This window comes from Taudactylus pleione, unplaced genomic scaffold (assembly GCF_031769625.1).
Source record: "Taudactylus pleione unplaced genomic scaffold, aTauple2 ptg000743l, whole genome shotgun sequence".
Taxonomy (NCBI): Eukaryota; Metazoa; Chordata; class Amphibia; order Anura; family Myobatrachidae; genus Taudactylus; species Taudactylus pleione.
In genome coordinates this window covers 491,646-508,753 of record NW_028285145.1, presented here as the reverse complement: position 1 = coordinate 508,753, position 17,108 = coordinate 491,646, and the positions used below count along the sequence as shown (strand labels likewise).

The 17,108-nt window shown below is 49.7% G+C and overlaps 1 protein-coding gene across 8 annotated transcripts in view; it reads right to left on the bottom strand.

Annotated features, from left to right (window-relative positions):
• Positions 1-17,108, bottom strand: part of PLEKHA5 (pleckstrin homology domain containing A5) — a 236,992-nt gene that overhangs the window by 53,144 nt on the left and 166,740 nt on the right. For all 8 annotated transcript variants that reach the window (XM_088457176.1, XM_088457173.1, XM_088457172.1 and 5 more), the window contains one exon: positions 7,662-7,742. In XM_088457176.1, coding sequence (XP_088313302.1) covers positions 7,662-7,742 — 81 coding nt within the window. The remainder of the gene's footprint in view (positions 1-7,661; positions 7,743-17,108) is intronic.

The window sequence follows — 17,108 nt, the reverse complement described above, 5'->3', positions numbered from 1 at the left end:
TCTGTATGCTCCTGAGTCTGTATATAGGAGACTGCGCTGAGTAATGCGATATGTGACACCTGTATATCTGTGTGCTCCTGAGTCTGTATATGGGAGACTGTGCTGAGTAATGTGATATGTGACACCTGTATATCTGTGTGCTCCTGAGTCTGTATATGGGAGACTGCGCTGAGTAATGTGATATGTGACACCTGTATATCTGTGTGCTCCTGAGTCTGTATATGGGAGACTGCGCTGAGTAATGTGATATGTGACACCTGTATATCTGTGTGCTCCTGAGTCTGTATATGGGAGACTGCGCTGAGAAATGTGATATGTGACACCTGTATATCTGTGTGCTCCTGAGTCTGTATATGGGAGACTGCGCTGAGTAATGTGATATGTGACACCTGTATATCTGTGTGCTCCTGAGTATGTATATGGGAGACTGCGCTGAGAAATGTGATATGTGACACCTGTATATCTGTGTACTCCTAAGTATGTATATGGGAGACTGCGCTGAGTAATGTGACACCTGTATATCTGTGTGCTCCTGAGTCTGTATATGGGAGACTGCGCTGAGTAATGTGATATGTGACACCTGTATATCTGTGTGCTCCTGAGTATGTATATGGGAGACTGCGCTGAGAAATGTGATATGTGACACCTGTATATCTGTGTACTCCTAAGTATGTATATGGGAGACTGCGCTGAGTAATGTGACACCTGTATATCTGTGTGCTCCTGAGTCTGTATATGGGAGACTGCGCTGAGAAATGTGATATGTGACACCTGTATATCTGTGTGCTCCTGAGTCTGTATATGGGAGACTGCGCTGAGTAATGTGATATGTGACACCTGTATATCTGTGTGCTCCTGAGTCTGTATATGGGAGACTGCGCTGAGTAATGTGATATGTGACACCTGTATATCTGTGTGCTCCTGAGTCTGTATATGGGAGACAGCGCTGAGTAATGTGATATGTGACACCTGTATATCTGTGTGCTCCTGAGTCTGTATATAGGAGACTGCGCTGAGTAATGTGATATGTGACACCTGTATATCTGTGTGCTCCTGAGTCTGTATATGGGAGACTGCGCTGAGTAATGTGATATGTGACACCTGTATATCTGTGTGCTTTTGAGTCTGTATATGGGAGACAGCGCTGAGTAATGTGATATGTGACACCTGTATATCTGTGTGCTCCTGAGTCTGTATATGGGAGACTGCGCTGAGTAATGTGATATGTGACACCTGTATATCTGTGTGCTCCTGAGTCTGTATATGGGAGACTGCGCTGAGTAATGTGATATGTGACACCTGTATATCTGTGTGCTCCTGAGTATGTATATAGGAGACTGCGCTGAGTAATGTGATATGTGACACCTGTATATCTGTGTGCTCCTGAGTCTGTATATAGGAGACTGCGCTGAGTAATGCGATATGTGACACCTGTATATCTGTGTGCTCCTGAGTCTGTATATAGGAGACTGCGCTGAGTAATGTGATATGTGACACCTGTATATCTGTGTGCTCCTGAGTCTGTATATGGGAGACTGCGCTGAGTAATGTGACCCCTGTATATCTGTGTGCTCCTGAGTCTGTATATGGGAGACTGCGCTGAGTAATGTGATATGTGACACCTGTATATCTGTGTGCTCCTGGGTCTGTATATGGGAGACTGTGCTGAGTAATGTGATATGTGACACCTGTATATCTGTGTGCTCCTGAGTCTGTATAATGGAGACTGCGCTGAGTAATGTGATATGTGACACCTGTATATCTGTGTGCTCCTGAGTCTGTATATGGGAGACTGCGCTGAGTAATGTGATATGTGACACAAGTATATCTGTGTGCTCATGAGTCTGTATATAGGATACTGCGCTGAGTAATGTGATATGTGACACAAGTATATCTGTGTGCTCATGAGTCTGTATATAGGAGACTGCGCTGTGTAATGTGATATGTGACACCTGTATATATGTGTGCTCCTGAGTCTGTATATAGGAGACTGTGCTGAGTAATGTGATATGTGACACCTGTATATCTGTGTGCTCCTGAGTATGTATATGGGAGACTGCGCTGAGTAATGTGATATGTGACACCTGTATACCTGTGTGCTCCTGAGTATGTATATGGGAGACTGCGCTGAGTAATGTGATATGTGACACATGTATATCTGTGTGCTCCTGAGTCTGTATATGGGAGACTGCGCTGAGTAATGTGATATGTGACACCTGTATATCTGTGTGCTCCTGAGTCTGTATATAGGAGACTGCGCTGAGTAATGTGATATGTGACACCTGTATATCTGTGTGCTCCTGAGTCTGTATATGGGAGACTGCGCTGAGTAATGTGATATGTGACACCTGTATATCTGTGTGCTCCTGAGTCTGTATATGGGAGACTGCACTGAGTAATGTGATATGAGACACCTGTATATCTGTGTGCTCCTGAGTCTGTATATAGGAGACTGCGCTGAGTAATGTGATATGTGACACCTGTATATCTGTGTGCTCCTGAGTCTGTATATGGGAGACTGCGCTGAGTAATGTGACACCTGTATATCTGTGTGCTCCTGAGTCTGTATATAGGAGACTGCGCTGAGTAATGTGACACCTGTATATCTGTGTGCTCCTGAGTCTGTATATGGGAGACTGCGCTGAGTAATGTGATATGTGACACCTGTATATCTGTGTGCTCCTGAGTATGTATATGGGAGACTGCGCTGAGTAATGTGACACCTGTATATCTGTGTGCTCCTGATTCTGTATATGGAAGACTGCGCTGAGTAATGTGATATGTGACACCTGTATATCTGTGTGCTCCTGAGTCTGTATATGGGAGACTGCGCTGAGTAATGTGATATGTGACACCTGTATATCTGTGTGCTCCTGAGTCTGTATATAGGAGACTGCGCTGAGTAATGTGATATGTGACACCTGTATATCTGTGTGCTCCTGAGTCTGTATATGGGAGACTGCGCTGAGTAATGTGATATGTGACACCTGTATATCTGTGTGCTCCTGAGTCTGTATATAGGAGACTGCGCTGAGTAATGTGATATGTGACACCTGTATATCTGTGTGCTCCTGAGTCTGTATATGGGAGACTGCGCTGAGTAATGTGATATGTGACACAAGTATATCTGTGTGCTCATGAGTCTGTATATAGGATACTGCGCTGAGTAATGTGATATGTGACACAAGTATATCTGTGTGCTCCTGAGTCTGTATATAGGAGACTGTGCTGAGTAATGTGATATGTGACACCTGTATATCTGTGTGCTCCTGAGTATGTATATGGGAGACTGCGCTGAGTAATGTGATATGTGACACCTGTATACCTGTGTGCTCCTGAGTATGTATATGGGAGACTGCGCTGAGTAATGTGATATGTGACACATGTATATCTGTGTGCTCCTGAGTCTGTATATGGGAGACTGCGCTGAGTAATGTGATATGTGACACCTGTATATCTGTGTGCTCCTGAGTCTGTATATAGGAGACTGCGCTGAGTAATGTGATATGTGACACCTGTATATCTGTGTGCTCCTGAGTCTGTATATGGGAGACTGCGCTGAGTAATGTGATATGTGACACCTGTATATCTGTGTGCTCCTGAGTCTGTATATGGGAGACTGCACTGAGTAATGTGATATGAGACACCTGTATATCTGTGTGCTCCTGAGTCTGTATATAGGAGACTGCGCTGAGTAATGTGATATGTGACACCTGTATATCTGTGTGCTCCTGAGTCTGTATATGGGAGACTGCGCTGAGTAATGTGACACCTGTATATCTGTGTGCTCCTGAGTCTGTATATAGGAGACTGCGCTGAGTAATGTGACACCTGTATATCTGTGTGCTCCTGAGTCTGTATATGGGAGACTGCGCTGAGTAATGTGATATGTGACACCTGTATATCTGTGTGCTCCTGAGTCTGTATATGGAAGACTGCGCTGAGTAATGTGATATGTGACACCTGTATATCTGTGTGCTCCTGATTCTGTATATGGAAGACTGCGCTGAGTAATGTGATATGTGACACCTGTATATCTGTGTGCTCCTGATTCTGTATATGGAAGACTGCGCTGAGTAATGTGATATGTGACACCTGTATATCTGTGTGCTCCTGAGTCTGTATATAGGAGACTGCGCTGAGTAATGTGATATGTGACACCTGTATATCTGTGCGCTCCTGAGTCTGTATATGGGAGACTGCGCTGAGTAATGTGATATGTGACACCTGTATATCTGTGTGCTCCTGATTCTGTATATGGAGACTGCGCTGAGTAATGTGATATATGACACCTATATATCTGTGTGCTCCTGAGTCTGTATATGGGAGACTGCGCTGAGTAATGTGATATGTGACACCTGTATATCTGTGTGCTCCTGAGTCTGTATATAGGAGACTGTGCTGAGTAATGTGATATGTGACACCTGTATATCTGTGTGCTCCTGAGTCTGTATATAGGAGAAGGCGCTGAGTAATGTGATATGTGACACCTGTATATCTGTGTGCTCCTGAGTCTGTATATGGGAGACTGTGCTGAGTAATGTGATATGTGACACCTGTATATCTGTGTGCTCCTGAGTCTGTATATAGGAGACTGCGCTGAGTAATGTGATATGTGACACCTGTATATCTGTGTGCTCCTGAGTCTGTATATAGGAGACTGTGCTGAGTAATGTGATATATGACACCTGTATATCTGTGTGCTCCTGAGTCTGTATATAGGAGACTGCGCTGAGAAATGTGATATGTGACACCTGTATATCTGTGTGCTCCTGAGTCTGTATATAGGAGACTGCGCTGAGTAATGTGATATGTGACACCTGTATATCTGTGTGCTCCTGAGTATGTATATGGGAGACTGCGATGAGTAATGTGACACCTGTATATCTGTGTGCTCCTGAGTCTGTATATGGGAGACTGCGCTGAGTAATGGGATATGTGACACCTGTATATCTGTGTGCTCCTGAGTCTGTATATAGGAGACTGCGCTGAGTAATGTGATATGTGACACCTGTATATCTATGTGCTCCTGAGTCTGTATATGGAGACTGCGCTGAGTAATGTGATATGTGACACCTGTATATCTGTGTGCTCCTGAGTCTGTATATGGGAGACTGCGCTGAGTAATGTGACACCTGTATATCTGTGTGCTCCTGAGTCTGTATATGGGAGACTGCGCTGAGTAATGGGATATGTGACACCAGTATATCTGTGTGCTCCTGAGTCTGTATATAGGAGACTGCGCTGAGTAATGTGATATGTGACACCTGTATATCTATGTGCTCCTGAGTCTGTATATGGAGACTGCGCTGAGTAATGTGATATGTGACACCTGTATATCTGTGTGTTCCTGAGTCTGTATATAGGAGACTGCGCTGAGTAATGTGATATGTGACACCTGTATATCTGTGTGCTCCTGAGTCTGTATATGGGAGACTGCGCTGAGTAATGTGATATGTGACACCTGTATATCTGTGTGCTCCTGAGTCTGTATATAGGAGACTGCGCTGAGTAATGTGATATGTGACACCTGTATATCTATGTGCTCCTGAGTCTGTATATGGAGACTGCGCTGAGTAATGTGATATGTGACACCTGTATATCTGTGTGCTCCTGAGTCTGTATATGGGAGACTGCGCTGAGTAATGTGACACCTGTATATCTGTGTGCTCCTGAGTCTGATTATAGGAGACTGCGCTGAGTAATGTGATATGTGACACCTGTATATCTGTGTGCTCCTGAGTCTGTATATAGGAGACTGCGCTGAGTAATGTGATATGTGACACCTGTATATCTGTGTGCTCCTGAGTCTGTATATGGGAGACTGCGCTGAGTAATGTGATATATGACACCTGTATATCTGTGTGCTCCTGAGTCTGTATATAGGAGACTGAGCTGAGTAATGTGATATGTGACACCTGTATATCTGTGTGCTCCTGAGTCTGTATATGGGAGACTGCTCTGAGTAATGTGATAGGTGACACATGTATATCTGTGTGCGCCTGAGTCTGTATATGGGAGACTGCGCTGAGTAATGTGATATGTGACACCTGTATATCTGTGTGCTCCTGAGTCTGTATATAGGAGACTGCGCTGAGTAATGTGATATGTGACACCTGTATATCTGTGTGCTCCTGAGTCTGTATATGGGAGACTGTGCTGAGTAATGTGATATGTGACACCTGTATATCTGTGTGCTCCTGAGTCTGTATATGGGAGACTGCGCTGAGTAATGTGATATGTGACACCTGTATATCTGTGTGCTCCTGAGTCTGTATATGGGAGACTGTGCTGAGTAATGTGATATGTGACACCTGTATATCTGTGTGCTCCTGAGTCTGTATATAGGAGACTGCGCTGAGTAATGTGATAGGTGACACCTGTATATCTGTGTGCTCCTGAGTCTGTATATAGGAGACTGCGCTGAGTAATGTGACACCTGTATATCTGTGTGCTCCTGAGTCTGTATATAGGAGACTGCGCTGAGTAATGTGATATGTGACACCTGTATATCTGTGTGCTCCTGAGTCTGTATATAAAGACTGCGCTGAGTAATGTGATATGTGACACCTGTATATCTGTGTGCTCCTGAGTCTGTATATGGGAGACTGTGCTGAGTAATGTGATATGTGACACCTGTATATCTGTGTGCTCCTGAGTCTGTATATGGGAGACTGCGCTGAGTAATGTGATATGTGACACCTGTATATCTGTGTGCTCCTGAGTCTGTATATGGGAGACTGCGCTGAGTAATGTGATATGTGACACCTGTATATCTGTGTGCTCCTGAGTCTGTATATAGGAGACTGCGCTGAGTAATGTGATATGTGACACCTGTATATCTGTGTGCTCCTGAGTCTGTATATAGGAGACTGCGATGAGTAATGTGACACCTGTATATCTGTGTGCTCCTGAGTCTGTATATAGGAGACTGTGCTGTGTAATGTGATATGTGACACCTGTATATCTGTGTGCTCCTGAGTATGTATATAGGAGACTGCGCTGAGTAATGTGACACCTGTATATCTGTGTGCTCCTGAGTCTGTATATAGGAGACTGCGCTGAGTAATGTGACACCTGTATATCTGTGTGCTCCTGAGTCTCTGAACCAGTATGCAAGGTGCTAGGAAGCAGTGGCTTACAGACGCCAGGCATATCACGCTGCGTATTGGGGCTAGATGACTGAAGACACGTCTTTATATTTAGGTGCATAACAAGAAATCAGATTGTTGCTCTCATTGCCTAACGTGCACAGATATAAGATAACTGCTGTATGGTTGCTGTCAGTAAGTGTCCTGCACCCAAAATAATCTCAGACATAATGCCCTAAAGTTGGCACCTGAGAAGACCGGTATATGAGCAGGCGCACAACGCGGCACGCTCTTCTGTGTGCAGTCTGTATGTTCTTTCCTGTGTTCGCACATTAGACTGAGAACCACTGGGGCAGGGACTGATGTGAATGATTAAACATTGTTTGTACAGCGCTGTTAGTATGTTGGTGCTATATAAAGAGTAATGATAATAATAATATAAATAATCTTCAGGAGAAATTCATGTAATTGCAGTAATAACCACACAACAGAATGGATATCAGATTTCCAGCTCACAGGCCTAGCGCAGATTTGCGTAGACAGCGGTTTACGGATAAAGAGCGCACTCACGGTTTTGCCTTGGAGACCCTTCTGTGTAAGAGGCTGTGCGGTCAATACCACCGGCGCGGACCTTCGGTCAGGAAAGCCGAGCTGCAGAGACAGACACAATATACGCTGCACTGTGTGTGGTACCATTATCATATATAACTGCAAACATTACTACGTATAAGGTATAATTGTAACACCCACATGTTGCACTAACACAGGGTAACAGCCTGAACACTGCGGGAGGCAGAAATAACTAAGTGCCAACGCCATAAGGGCCAGTGGAGATTGACATTGTCACAAACAGACTGCCCTCCAGCCCAGCTCATCTCAGGGTAAAGACCCTGGCAGCAAACTTCTCCCAGTGACGTGCGATGAGGTGAATGGCTGGGGAGGCACACATGGCTGGGGAGGCACACATGGAGATGGGTCTGAGTGCTGGGAGCCTGTCTCACCCCCTACTCACTGTAACTCTCCCCTCACTACACTAAGCTTCAGTGTCCATTGATTCTCCAACCTGCATCACTGTGTCTTCTCCTGCTGCTGCTGACTGAGCTCCGATCTCTAAACACTGCAGTGCACTTCCTGGTCACATGACACATCCAAGGTATCTATCAGACATGCCCAAGGTATCTATCAGACACGCCCCCCCATACTCAGAGGCATGCCTCTATTAGCTCTCTTTCTGTGCAGCTTACTGCCCGTGGTGTGGCCCCGCCCCCAGCTTTGCAAGCAGTGTCTTACTATACAGAAACGAGGCTGAGCTGTTGCTGCCTCATCTCTCGTCTCCCTGCAGTCCCAGGTAGCCACAACACTGGTGAGTGTTACCTATAAAAATTATTACAATAAACAAAGAAGATGTTCATAAATTATAAATATCTTCTTTGTATTATTCTAAAAAATTTAATACCAAATCTCAGGAGTATGGCAGGTCCCTGACTTCTCCCACACGGTTTTCTTCTGATCAGTATTTAAGTCTGGATGGGAAGGGGGAGGGACGGGCCTGTATTCCCCTGTGCAGCACCACTGTGAGAGTGTAAGTTGGCGCATTACAATGCAGATGGAGTGTTTGTGCATCACTGTAGCCGGAGACCAGTCACACATTTAAGCCGGTGGCCCCGTCACTAAAGAGGTTAACCCACATGCCGCGGCGCCATCTTTAAATACACGGCATGATATAGCACCTATATTGTGCCGATCCGTCGTATCGGCACTTAAATCGTGCCGTGTATGGTGGCCTTAACACTCCATTTTTTTACTCTCAACAAAACATCGATATACACTCTAGGGAGTTTCCTGTGTGTGTCTATGTAACATGCAATTTTGGACTAAAAACTATTTATTTGTTTTTAAGAATTTCCTTATTGTGAAACTTCCTAAGAACGGACGGTGGTAAGACCGGGAGACGCAGAGATATGAGGAGGGATGAATGCGATTTACCAGCTCCCGTGAAATGTGAGTTATAGTTACATTGTAAGAGACTGTTATACTTTATTCTACATGTGTTTGTGTTTTAGGAATTCAACTGGTTTTGGGGAGTAAATATATTAAAAAGAGAAAGGAAATTGATTAGCTTCTTTGAAATATCAGATATATTTATTGATATTTTGTCAGATAGTTTGATTGGGTGAGAGACCCAGGACAGGTTTTCACCCCCTGTGGTATAGTGTGTAAGAATTGGATAGAAAGAGGGCCTGTAAGTCCTGATTGTAGATATCCTCTGCCCCTGAGGGGGGAATACTTCTGTAACACCTGTACGCTGTGAATGGTCTCAGAGTACCTTTAGCGATGGCACTCAATATTTTCAAAGACTTTTGAGTAATAAACATCTTGCCTTTAAATCGGCGCTTCTACTTGTATCCTGTGACCAACAGAATAGCAAAAAACGCTGTTCCGGATTGCGCCCAGTGACTCCAAGCTAATGCCCTGTGACAGCTACCCTGCAGTGTCTGGTCCATGGTGAGGGACCAGTGGAAGTTAGCTGACGCTATCCAGGAGGTGTTGCAAGCGGTTCCAGTGTAGGAGCCTGGGAGAAGTGGCTCCGGGTGCCAGTGTAGGAGCCTGGGAGAAGTAGTTCCAGGTGCCAGTGTAGGAGCCTGGGAGAAGCGGCTCCGGGTACCAGTGTAGGAGCCTGGGAGAAGTGGTTCTAGGTACCAGTGTAGGAGCCTGGGAGAAGCGGCTCCGGGTGCCAGTGGAGGAGCCTGGGAGAAGCGGCTCCGGGTGCCAGTGTAGGAGCCTGGGAGAAGTGGTTCCGGGTGCCAGTGTAGGAGCCTGGGAGAAGCGGCTCCGGGTACCAGTGTAGGAGCCTGGGAGAAGTGGTTCTAGGTACCAGTGTAGGAGCTCTGGGAGAAGTGGTTCTAGGTGCCAGTGTAGGAGCCTGGGAGAAGTGGTTCTAGGTGCCAGTGTAGGAGCCTGGGAGAAGCGGTTCTAGGTGCCAGTGTAGGAGCCTGGGAGAAGCGGCTCCGGGTACCAGTGTAGGAGCCTGGGAGAAGTGGTTCTAGGTGCCAGTGTAGGAGCCTGGGAGAAGTGGTTCTAGGTGCCAGTGTAGGAGCCTGGGAGAAGCGGTTCTAGGTGCCAGTGTAGGAGCCTGGGAGAAGCGGCTCCGGCTGCCAGTGGAGGAGCTTGGGAGAAGAGTTCCGGGTGCCAGTGCAGGAGCCTGGGAGAAGTGGTCCCAGGTGCCAGTGCGAAGTGGCTCCAGGTGCCAGTGCTGGAGCCTGGGAGAAGGGGCTCCAGGTGCCAGTGTAGGAGCGTGGAAGAAGCGGCTCCAGGTGCCAGTGTAGGAGCCTGGAAGAAGCGGCTCCAGGTGCCAGTGTAGGAGCGTGGAAGAAGCGGCTCCAGGTGCCAGTGTAGGAGCCTGGAAGAAGCGGCTCCAGGTGCCAGTGTAGGAGCCTGGAAGAAGCGGCTCCAGGTGCCAGTGTAGGAGCCTGGAAGAAGCGGCTCCAGGTGCCAGTGTAGGAGCCTGGAAGAAGCGGCTCTGGGTACCAGTGAAAGAGCCTGGGAGAAGCGGCTCTGGGTACCAGTGAAAGAGCCTGGGAGAAGTGGCTCCCGGTGCCAGTGTAGGAGCCTGGGAGAAGTGGCTCCCGGTGCCAGTGTAGGAGCCTGGGAGAAGCGGCTCCCGGTCCCAGGGTAGGAGCCTGGGAGAAGCGGCTCCCGGTCCCAGGGTAGGAGCCTGGGAGAAGCGGCTCCCGGTCCCAGGGTAGGAGCCTGGGAGAAGCGGCTCCCGGTGCCAGGGTAGGAGCCTGGGAGAAGCGGCTCCCGGTGCCAGGGTAGGAGCCTGGGAGAAGCGGCTCCCGGTGCCAGGGTAGGAGCCTGGGAGAAGCGGCTCCCGGTGCCAGGGTAGGAGCCGCTCCAGGTGCCAATGTAGGAGCCTGGGAGAAGCGGCTCTGGGTGCCAGTGTAGGAGCCTGGGAGAATCGGCTCAGGGTGCCAGTGTAGGAGCCTGGGAAAAGCGGCTCAGGGTGCCAGTGTAGGAGCCTGGGAGAAGGGGCTCCAGGTGCCAGTGTAAGCGCCTGGGGGTACGTAAGCGTTTTTAAATGCCGATAGTAGGAGTTTGGTGGTGGCAGCACGTTACAGGCCAACTGCGCAGTGTGTGATGTCAGCACCTGGGGCTAATATAAAAAGATCCAGTGGGATAAAAAATTATCTGCGATTGCCTTGGTAGTGAGTCAATCCGGTCACAGTCACATGCGGAGGACAGAACTGTGTGTTGGACATTAATAGGACGTTATATTGATTAATCTGAACCTGGTTATATTGTGTGGTCATGAATTAGGATGCCAACTGTTTATAATAAGTTTACAGCTGGGTGTACTATCCTGGTGTGCTAGGGCCCACCACAGGAAGTCCCAAACCCCTTTCCTCTCTCTCTCTCCATCCCACACAGGAAGCCATGACCCGCTGATGGCCGGTGAGATCACAAATTATTACAAGGGGTTAAAGGAGGTATTATTATAGCACCCAGGATGCCAACCCCCCTTGTCAAAATAATGGATTGAGTTTTGTTCTATAGGGGTTTTGGCCAGACATCCGGGCACCACTATCTGCAGGCAGCAATGGGAGAATGACAGACCCACCAACTGTTCTGTAATCCGTCCCTTCATTTAGGGCATTGTACCCCACCTCATCGTCACCTCATCGTGGGAGAATGAGAGGTTTTAAAATGACAAACCCAGTGCTTTTTAGAGAATTCCAGTTCCAGTTGGAGTGTGTACCAGTGGCAGGACGTATTGTGGCCGGGCAAGTGCCCCATCTATAAAAGGACAGTGTGGGCGCAGGAAGCCAATTTCAAATGTTTAGAGGTGCCCAGTGTTTCAATAAAAAAAATTTTTTATGTTATGTGCCAAAGCCTCAGGTTAACCCTTGGTGCACTGTGTCCAAGTGCCGCACACTGGGGGACCAGGAAAGCCGGCTCCCACTGCAGCGATGTAGGACTAGGAGGAGCAGAACGCTGGGACCCCAGCACTCCAAGGGTTACTACAAGTCACACTGTGCTGGCTGCTTACCGCGGCCAGGCAGAGGGGTGACCAATGATGAACTGCAGCTGGGTGACAGGAAGACCCCGTTCTCTGGACCCCCAGCGCTGAGTGCAGACATTATGTTTAACCCCTGGTGTGATGCGCCGGGGGAGAGAGCACAGAGCTGGCCGCTGAGGAGACCGGGAAAGCCGGCTCCCAGTACGACAAACTGTGTCAGAACGCAGTGCTATGGAAGCCCAGCGCTGACCGCTAGGGACAGCATGTGTAGAGCTACATATAAGTATTTAATATTAAAAAATATGTATAAATGTTGTAAAGATATGTGCAGCACTGAGGTGGGAAAGTACTTCCTGAGTTGAAGTGCCTGAATGTATTTTATAGATGAAACTCTGCTTACACTCTCCTTCGAGGTATATGGGAAATCCGGAGCTCTCTGTGGGCTGCTGTGTAGCACAGCCCCTCTCTCAGGGAGACGGAATGAATTCCCATGCAGCCTCATCCCTGGAAGTGGTATATGGGAAATCCGTAGCTCTCTGTGGGCTGCTGTGTCGCACAGTCCCCTCTCTCAGGGAAACAGAATGCCTTCCCATGCAGCCTCATCCCTGGAAGTGATATATGGGAAATCCGGAGCTCTCTGTGGGCTGCTGTGTCGCACAGTCCCCTCTCTCAGGGAGACGGAATGCCTTCCCATGCAGCCTCATCCCTGGAAGTGATATATGGGAAATCCGGAGCTGTGGGCTGCTGTGTCACAAAGCCCCTCTCTCAGGGAGACGGAATGCCTTCCCATGCAGCCTCATCCCTGGAAGTGGTATATGGGAAATCCGGCTCTCTGTGGGCTGCTGTGTCGCACAGTCACTCTCTCAGGGAGACGGAATGCCTTCCCATGCAGCCTCATCCCTGGAAGTGGTATATGGGAAATCCGTAGCTCTCTGTGGGCTGCTGTGTCGCACAGCCCCTCTCTCAGGGAGACAGAATGCCTTCCCATGCACCCTCATCCCTGGAAGTGGTATATGGGAAACCCGGAGCTCTCTGTGGGCTGCTGTGTCGCACAGCCCCTCTCTCAGGGAGACGGAATGCCTTCCCATGCAGCCTCATCCCTGGAAGTGGAATATGGGAAATCCGGAGCTCTCTGTGGGCTGCTGTGTCGCACAGCCCCTCTCTCAGGGAGACAGAATGCCTTCCCATGCACCCTCATCCCTGGAAGTGGTATATGGGAAACCCGGAGCTCTCTGTGGGCTGCTGTGTCGCACAGCCCCTCTCTCAGGGAGACGGAATGCCTTCACATGCAGCCTCATCCCTGGAAGTGGTATATGGGAAATCCGTAGCTCTCTGTGGGCTGCTGTGTCGCACAGCCCCTCTCAGGGAGACGGAATGCCTTCCCATGCAGCCTCATCCCTGGAAGTGGTATATGGGAAACCCGGAGCTCTGTGGGCTGCTGTGTCCCCCAGCCCCTCTCTCAGGGAGACGGAATGCCTTCCCATGCAGCCTCATCCCTGGAAGTGGTATATGGGAAATCCGTAGCTCTCTGTGGGCTGCTGTGTCGCACAGTCCCCTCTCTCAGGGAAACAGAATGCCTTCCCATGCAGCCTCATCCCTGGAAGTGGTATATGGGAAATCCGTAGCTCTCTGTGGGCTGCTGTGTCGCACAGTCCCCTCTCTCAGGGAAACAGAATGCCTTCCCATGCAGCCTCATCCCTGGAAGTGATATATGGGAAATCCGGAGCTCTCTGTGGGCTGCTGTGTCGCACAGTCCCCTCTCTCAGGGAGACGGAATGCCTTCCCATGCAGCCTCATCCCTGGAAGTGATATATGGGAAATCCGGAGCTGTGGGCTGCTGTGTCACAAAGCCCCTCTCTCAGGGAGACGGAATGCCTTCCCATGCAGCCTCATCCCTGGAAGTGGTATATGGGAAATCCGGCTCTCTGTGGGCTGCTGTGTCGCACAGTCACTCTCTCAGGGAGACGGAATGCCTTCCCATGCAGCCTCATCCCTGGAAGTGGTATATGGGAAATCCGTAGCTCTCTGTGGGCTGCTGTGTCGCACAGCCCCTCTCTCAGGGAGACAGAATGCCTTCCCATGCACCCTCATCCCTGGAAGTGGTATATGGGAAACCCGGAGCTCTCTGTGGGCTGCTGTGTCGCACAGCCCCTCTCTCAGGGAGACGGAATGCCTTCCCATGCAGCCTCATCCCTGGAAGTGGAATATGGGAAATCCGGAGCTCTCTGTGGGCTGCTGTGTCGCACAGCCCCTCTCTCAGGGAGACAGAATGCCTTCCCATGCACCCTCATCCCTGGAAGTGGTATATGGGAAACCCGGAGCTCTCTGTGGGCTGCTGTGTCGCACAGCCCCTCTCTCAGGGAGACGGAATGCCTTCACATGCAGCCTCATCCCTGGAAGTGGTATATGGGAAATCCGTAGCTCTCTGTGGGCTGCTGTGTCGCACAGCCCCTCTCAGGGAGACGGAATGCCTTCCCATGCAGCCTCATCCCTGGAAGTGGTATATGGGAAACCCGGAGCTCTGTGGGCTGCTGTGTCCCCCAGCCCCTCTCTCAGGGAGACGGAATGCCTTCCCATGCAGCCTCATCCCTGGAAGTGGTATATGGGAAATCCGTAGCTCTCTGTGGGCTGCTGTGTCGCACAGTCCCCTCTCTCAGGGAAACAGAATGCCTTCCCATGCAGCCTCATCCCTGGAAGTGGTATATGGGAAATCCGGAGCTCTCTGTGGGCTGCTGTGTCGCACAGTCCCTCTCAGGGAGACGGAATGCCTTCCCATGCAGCCTCATCCCTGGCAGTGGTATATAGGAAATCCGTAGCTCTCTGTGGGCTGCTGTGTCGCACAGTCCCCTCTCTCAGGGAGACGGAATGCCTTCCCATGCAGCCTCATCCCTGGAAGTGATATATGGGAAATCCGGAGCTGTGGGCTGCTGTGTCACAAAGCCCCTCTCTCAGGGAGACGGAATGCCTTCCCATGCAGCCTCATCCCTGGAAGTGGTATATGGGAAATCCGGCTCTCTGTGGGCTGCTGTGTCGCACAGTCCCTCTCTCAGGGAGACGGAATGAATTCCCATGCAGCCTCATCCCTGGAAGTGGTATATGGGAAATCCGGAGCTCTGTGGGCTGCTGTGTCGCGCAGCCCCTCTCTCAGGGAGACGGAATGCCTTCCCATGCAGCCTCATCCCTGGAAGTGGTATATGGGAAATCCGGAGCTCTGTGGGCTGCTGTGTCGCGCAGCCCCTCTCTCAGGGAGACGGAATGCCTTCCCATGCAGCCTCATCCCTGGAAGTGGAATATGGGAAATCCGTAGCTCTCTGTGGGCTGCTGTGTCGCACAGCCCCTCTCTAAGGGAGACAGAATGCCTTCCCATGCACCCTCATCCCTGGAAGTGGTATATGGGAAACCCGGAGCTCTCTGTGGGCTGCTGTGTCGCACAGCCCCTCTCTCAGGGAGACGGAATGCCTTCCCATGCAGCCTCATCCCTGGAAGTGGTATATGGGAAATCCGGAGCTCTCTATGGGCTGCTGTGTCGCACAGCCCCTCTCTCAGGGAGACAGAATGCCTTCCCATGCAGCCTCATCCCTGGAAGTGGTATATGGGAAATCCGGAGCTCTCTGTGGGCTGCTGTGTCGCACAGCCCCTCTCAGGGAGACAGAATGCCTTCCCATGCAGCCTCATCCCTGGAAGTGGTATATGGGAAATCCGGAGCTCTCTGTGGGCTGCTGTGTCGCACAGCCCCTCTCAGGGAGACAGAATGCCTTCCCATGCAGCCTCATCCCTGGAAGTGGTATATGGGAAATCCGGAGCTCTCTGTGGGCTGCTGTGTCGCACAGCCCCTCTCAGGGAGACAGAATGCCTTCCCATGCAGCCTCATCCCTGGAAGTGGTATATGGGAAATCCGGAGCTCTCTGTGGGTTGCTGTGCCCCCCAGTCACTCTCTCAGGGAGACAGAATGCCTTCCCTGGAAGCGAGAGCGGAAGCTGCATAACAGTCAGCTAGGTGCTTTCTTGGAACTACAAAGAGCTCACACTCTCTGCCAGCTACAGTGTAGGGCCTGGTCCATGGTGAGAGATCAGTGGGCATCAACCGACAGCCATCAGAAGGTGTGGCAGCAGCGTATCCACGCATACCCAGCAGTAGGTGCCAACGTACAGTAGGATCCTGGGAGAAGAGGTTCCAAGCGCCTGTGAATGAGTTTGGTGGGTGCAGCGTGTTACCTGTCCACGCCGCAGTGGGAGGAGTAACAGGTGGTTACTGACGGTAAGAGAATCCCTAATACCCCAACATCCAGTGTGAGCAAAAATAATCTGCGATCGCCTGGCGAGGCGAGGTCATACATTGACATATATGGAAAGACTGCCAGCATGCCACACGTGAATCTTGCTCCACGGAGAAGGTCCAGCGAAATAGAACCCTCCGGAGGGGTCACAGGCACACAGGTGGAATGCCCTACCCTTGTCTCGGTAGAGAATCATCCGGCTGAGTGGCCCGGATTGGAGGTCACTGGGCCAAGTGGTCAGGGTTCAGAGAAGCCATTCTCCTAAGAAGCATGAAGCCGCCAGCGGCATCTCGCTAACGGAACCCTACTTTGCAGCCTCCCTCACAGCGTAGTTATCCCCAGCCAAGGCGGGTAAGCGCGTGAGTAAAGGCTTCCATTTCTACTATTGAAGGGATAGCTGTTTAGGGACATGGTAGGATCCGAGTGTGGCTAATACTACTGGCAATTCTGAATATATTGTATATAGTTTGTCGTTGCTGTTTTACGTGACAATAATGTGTGCTGTGTAATATAACAGGTATCATTGTACCTTCATTATTACGTCACTCCTGTGCGATCCAAGGGTTCATAAAGGAAAGAGAGCACTGTGTGAGAGCTAAAACCTACTGCCTTTATCAAGATTACGAAGAACCTCTGTATAGTCACTGTGAGGAGCTGTGATAAATGGGAAAGTCACACACACAGACAGGATTACTAAGAACCTCTGTATACAGTCACTCTGAGG